At 53.8% G+C, this 6,117-nt stretch overlaps 1 protein-coding gene across 1 annotated transcript; it reads left to right on the plus strand.

The window, feature by feature from the left end:
- Positions 1–390: 390 nt before the first annotated feature.
- LOC127042365 (transcription factor MafF-like) lies at positions 391–804 on the plus strand. The gene has a single exon (XM_050935855.1). The coding sequence runs from the start codon at positions 391–393 to the stop codon at positions 802–804; it is 414 nt and encodes a 137-aa protein (XP_050791812.1).
- The last annotated feature ends 5,313 nt before the right edge of the window (positions 805–6,117 follow it).

Consider the following 6,117-nt stretch of genomic DNA (forward strand, 5'->3'; position numbering starts at 1 on the left):
CAGTTGGCTGTAATTTATCTGAATCTAGTAAAATCGTCTTTTTATTAAAATTAAACCTGCTATGCTGTTGTCTTCTATTGTTAAGGAAGTGTAACTCTTGCATTTACCTGTCTATGCAATTTGTGTAAAATTAGTGTGTCGTTACTGTTATCGTCCTCCCAACTTTTAGGTAGTTCCCAACCCTGCTGCTAATCTTTTAAGGCCAGCATTTCTCTGTAAATAGTTTATGTTAGGTTTTCTTTTCTATCCCCATTTGTCTGAATAGCCAGCTTCTTTTACTGTTATTTATCAGAGTATCTCCTGCTATCTTGAAATTCTAGTTAAAGGGGTCTATACAGTATCCTATTTCTCAAAAGGGTCCTCATTTAAGAAGCCCGGTAATAAGGAACAATGTCCGCAGACAGCGCATCGGGCCAAACCCTACAGGTTACATACGAGCCGGTGTGGAACAAGCCCCACCTGTCAGATGAACAGTTGGTGGAACTGTCACTACCGGATCTGAATGACCACCTGTGGGGCCTCCCCCGGGAACAGGTAGAGCAATTGAAGCAGCGCCGGCGCAGATTAAGAAACCGAAGGACTGCAGCCGCCTGGCGAGAAAGGAACATGTACAAATGGAAAGAGTTAGAAGGGCAAAACGCAAAACTAAAACAGAAGTTGGAAGAAATGGCTCGAGAAAATGCAACTCTGTGTTTGGAACTGAAGGTCCTGCGAGGACGGTACAAACCACTGCAAGACTCTGCCGCCGACATAGCCCCCACTGGAGATGGCGATTCCCCATGCTGTTCCAGCTCTCCTAACTAAACTCAACACCTTTTAACATACTAGGCTTACTAAATGTGAAAGTTTCTTTAAAATGCTGTAAATGTCACCTTAACTGAATGTCCAGTTTCCTTCTCCCCACACAGTAACCGATGGGAAACCCCATGTCTGCTTATCTATAATTGCTGAATTATCTGCTCCCAGACCCAATCTGCAGGATATCCCCTTGCAAAACCCAGAGTTAATTATTATGTAAATAACTACTGTTTAGAAAATACGGGAAACTAGCTAGTAGTAAACTATGCCGGGTACAACTAACAAAGTATTGTAAAGCATTTCTCTCTTCCCTTTTAGCTTTTAGCTTAGTTTAAGTTGCTAAAACTGTCCGCTCTTATTCAAACCTGTTGCTTGGCGTATGTTTTAAAAGTAGTATATAATTAGGGGCAATTGTGGAAGTATAGGAAATTTCTTGCTTCTACCGGAGCACCTATTAGCCTCGGCCCATCTGTCAATGCTCCTTACAATTTTCCTCCTGCTATTGCTGTGATTAAATATGCACCCCATCAAAAGCCCCCACCTTGCCCGGCTAGCACAAGGGCCAACCCATGTAGGCAAGGAGGGAATGATTGCTTTTGTATCTAAGCACTGGTATGCTTCAAAGTTTACAAGCCTTGCCCAGTAATACTGCCAAATATGCCCTATCTGTCTGGCATATAATAATGAACAACCAGCTCGGACCATCCAGGTAGTACACCCGACGCCTTGGGGACCATTTATAAACATCTAAATAGCCTTCTAAGTGCTGTACATATAAATATGCGTTTGTGTGTGTGTGTGCATGTATTCTAAATGGGTAAAAGTTTACCCTTGTACTAAAATGAACGAAATCACTGTAGCAAAGTTGTTCAGAAAATTTATTCCCCGTTTTGGGTATTCCTGCCTCAATTAACAGGTGACAAAGAAAACCCATTTCTCAGGTCAAATCACTCAACTAATCTGTAAGGCCCTCCATGTGGACCAATGTTTACACTGTGCTCACCGTCCTCAGAGCGCGGGAGCAGTGGAAGGAAAATTGGGAATCAAAAAACGAGTTGACAAAACCAATGCCCTTTGACCTTAATGTAAATAAGAAACACTCCCATGCGTAAGCATGGATTGTCTCCTCATGAGATTCTCATGGCAAAACCAATGAGGATGCCCGTATCCCCGCCTCTGCCCCCTAACTCTCAAAATTTGCACCTTTGTAATAAAAGTGTATTAAAATATTGCAAAAGGCTAATGAGACATGTTAGATTACTCGTTCACAGGTCCAGAGTGCCCTACCAGATCCAGCTGCTACCGCATGCCATCCCTTGGAGCCTGGTGACTGGGTTTGCTGTAAGAGGTTCCAGCGGAAGCCCGCCTTGGAGCCCAGGTGAAAGGTGCCCCGCCTGTTCCACAGCCTCAGCCGGCAACGTCAGCAGGTGGACCTAAGCAAGAACCCAAGTATCACCTTCAGTCGGCAGGTCGTATAAGGCATCATGACCGATCCACAAACCAAGATAAAACAGACTGCACAAGTGCGGAAATGGCTGTTGCCCTCTATCTGGTTTATCACCGTCCTGATGTTTTTTATGTTTCTCCTGAACATTTATGATTCCTACTTGCTCTCAGTTGCTGCCCGGAAGACTACTTCACTGCGTTTCCTGTCAACAGCCAAGCCAAAGGTTAAAACAACCGCTCCACACTACCCAATGTGTGGGATCGCGGCCAAGGGAAAAGAAACGCTTCCTCCTCGTTCTGCTTTGTGTAATGAACGAAACCTTGCAGCCGGACCAAGGGGAAAAGTAAGAAAGTCTCGGGAAACCTCCACCGCTAAACCAAAAACTCTTACTATAGAGGACGTTAAAAATTGGCCGTGGTATAAAAGACGGAACGTGATGTGGTATCAAGGGGGTACTTGTGGCCGATTTGCATGGGAATGTGGGGTACACTGGTATTTGGGATTTCTCCCCGGTGCGGCTAATTGCAACCCACCACAGGCCCCTTGGCCATGTTACGTCATTCCGGAATTACTGGACCATACTTCCACTGTTCCCCCCACCGTTCCTCCTTTAAGTAATCCTCCCATAGTAACCCCAACCCCAACCATTAATATCTCGGACAATCGTACCCATACCCGCCCTGAACCCCAGATAGATCCATACTTACCCGAGACCTCAACCGTTAAGCAGTGGCCTAGGCCCTCTTCCACTGGTGATTTGTTTTCCTACTGTTTAACCAAGTTAATTTTCTACTTGCAGGGTCAGGTGTACCAACGATATGTCAAATGGAATGCATTTGGTATGGTGTATCTTAGTTATCGTAATGTAACCTCTTATATTAATTATACAGGAGAGCCTGACCAATCTAACATTTTCATAGACACGTGGGACACTGACCATGATATAGACCTTGTGCTCGTCCCAGGTACATGCCGGCCCCTTACTGACAAAGGTCCCGAATGTTTTGTAGCCACTCATGCCACCCGAACTAATGTTACTGTTAGCAGAATATGTTTAGCCACTGTAGGGTTCCTTTGTGTTCAGGACGTTCCCATCACTGAAAATTTAACTTGCACTTTACTTCAATACACTCCTTCACACTAAATTAACATCACCCTGGCCAAAGAAGGCATTCAGGTTCAGAACCAACAATTATGGTATGAGCCTACTGAAAACCCTCATTTATCAGGATTCAGATGGACAATTCTGTAAGGTAGAGCGACTTTCCCAGTCGTCTCTCCCTGTATATATGCTTGTATTCTCTGATTAATCAATAAAGGAGCCTCAGGCTGTCTGATCAACTCAACTGAGTGGTGGTCCTTTTCCACGACAGGGCGCTCAGGGATGGGCCCCTGGAGCTGATGTTGGGGCCCCCAGGGGTTGGGAAACTGGAGCTGGTGTTCGGGCCCCCAGGGGTTAGGCCCCTTTAGGTATGGTTCGGGCGCTCAGGGGTTGAGCCCCTGGAGCTATGGTTCGTGCGCTCAGGGGTTGGTCCCCTGGAGCTGGTGTTGGGGCCCTCAGGGGTTCGGCCCCTGGAGCTGGTGTTGGGGCCCCGAGGGGTTAGGCCCCTGGAGTTATGGTTCGGGCGCTCAGGGGTTGGGCCCTTGGAGCTGGGGTTGGGGCCCCCAGGGGTTAGACCCCTGGAGCTATGGTTCGGACGCTTAGGGGTTGGGCCCCTGGAGCTGGGGTCGAGGGCCCCAGGGGTTGGGCCCCTGGAGCTGGGGTTGCGGCCCCCGGGGGTTAGGCCCATGGAGCTATGGTTCGGGAGCTCACGGGTTGGGTCCCTGGAGCTGGGGTCAAGGGCCCCAGGGGTTGGGCCCCTGAAGCTGGGATTGGGGCCCCCAGGGGTTAGGCCCCTGGAGCTATGGTTCGGGCGCTCAGGGGTTGGGTCCTTGGAGTTTGGGTGGGGGCCCCCAAGGGTTAGCCCCCTGGAGCTATGGTTTGGGCTCTCAGAGGTTGGGCCCCTGGAGCAGGTGTTGGGGCCCCCTGGAGTTTGACTCCTGGAGCGGGGGTTTGGGCCCCCGGGGGTTAGGCCCCTGGAACTATGGTTCGGGCGCTCAGTGGTTGGGCTCTTGGAGCTGGGGTCGAGGGCCCGAGGGGTTAGGCTAATGGAGCTGGGTTTGGGGCCCCCTGGGGTTAGGCCCCTGGAGCTATGGTTCGAGCACTCAGGAATTGGACCCTTGGAGCTGGGGTTGCGGCCCCCAGGGGTTAGGCCCATGGAGCTATGGTTCGGGCGCTCAGGGGTTGGGCCCTTGGAACTGGGGTCTAGGGCCCCAGGGGTTGGGCAATTGGAGCTAGGGTTAGGTCCCCCGGGGGTTAGGCCCCTGGAGCTATGGTTCGGGCGCTCAGGGGTTGGACCCTTGGAGCTGGGGTTGCGGTCCCCAGGGGTTAGGCCCCTGGAGCTATGGTTCGGGCACTCAGGCGTTGTGCCCCATGGAGCTGGTGTTGGCGCCCCCAGGGATTTGGCCCCTGGAGCTGGTTTTGGGGCTTCCAGGGTTTCGGACCCTGGAGCTATGTTTCTGTTGCTCAGGGTTTGGCCCCTGGAGCTGATGTTGGGGCCCCCAGGGGTTCGGCCCCTGGAGTTATGGTTCGGGCGCTCAGGGGTTGGGCCCTTGGAGCTGGGGTTGGGGCCCCCGGGGGTTAGACCCCTGGAGCTAGGGTTCGGACGCTTAGGGGTTGGGCCCCTGGAGCTGGGGTCGAGGGCCCCAGGGGTTGGTCCCCTGGAGCTGGTGTTGGGGCCCTCAGGGGTTCGGCCCCTGGAGCTGGTGTTGGGGCCCCGAGGGGTTAGGCCCCTGGAGTTATGGTTCTGGCGCTCAGGGGTTGGGCCCTTGGAGCTGGGTTTGGGGAGCCCAGGGGTTAGGCCCTTCCAGTTATGATTAGGGCGCTCAGGGGTTGGGCCACTAGAGCTGGTGTTGGGGCCCCCAGGGGTTGGGTCACTGGAGCTGGTGTTGGGGCCCAAAGGGGTTGGGCCCCTGGAGCTGGTGTTGGGGCCCCCAGGGATAAGGCCCCTGGAGCTATGGTACGGGCACTCAGGGATTGGGCCCCTGGAACTATGGTGTGGGCGCTAAGGGGTTCGGCCCTTGGAGCTGGCATCGCGGCCCACAGGGGTTAGGTCCCTGGAGCTATGCTTCTGGCGCTCAGGGGTTGGGCCCCTGGACCTGGTGTTGGAGGCCCCAAGAGTTAGGCCCCTGGAGGTATTGTTCGGGCGCTCAGGGATTGGGCCCTTGGAGCTGGTGTTGGGGCCCCCAGGTGTTGGGCCCCTGGAGCTCGGGTTCGGGCCCCCGGGGGTTAGGCCCTTGGAGCTATGGTTAGGGCGCTCGGGGGTTGGGCCCCTGGAGCTGGTGCTGGGGCTCCCAGTTGTGAGGCCCCTGGAGATATGGTTCGGGCGCTCAGGGGTTGGGCCCATGGAGCTATGCTTCGGGCGCTCAGGGGTTAGGCCCATGGAGCTATGGTTTGGGCGCTCTGGGGTTGGGCCCCTGGAGCTGGTGTTGGGGTCCCCAGGGGTTGGGCCACTGGAGTTAGTGTTGGGGCCCCAAGGGGTTTGGCCCCTGGAGCTGGTGTTGGGGCCTCCAGGGCTTAGGCCCCTGGAGTTATGGTTAGGGCGCTCAGGGGTTGAGCCCCTGGAGCTATGGTTCGGGTGCTCAGGGGTTGGGCCTCTGGAGCTGGTATTGGGGCCCCAGGGGTTGAGCTCCTGGAGCTCGGCTTGGGACCCGCGGGGGTTAGGCCCTTGGAGCTATGGTTCGGGCGCTCAGGGGTTGGTCCCTTGGAGCTGGGGTCAAGAGCCCCAGGGGTTGGGCCCCTGGAGCTGGGGTTGGGGACTCAAGGGTTAGTC

Source organism: Gopherus flavomarginatus, unplaced genomic scaffold, assembly GCF_025201925.1.
Source record: "Gopherus flavomarginatus isolate rGopFla2 unplaced genomic scaffold, rGopFla2.mat.asm mat_scaffold_376_arrow_ctg1, whole genome shotgun sequence".
In the NCBI taxonomy this organism is placed as follows: Eukaryota; Metazoa; Chordata; order Testudines; family Testudinidae; genus Gopherus; species Gopherus flavomarginatus.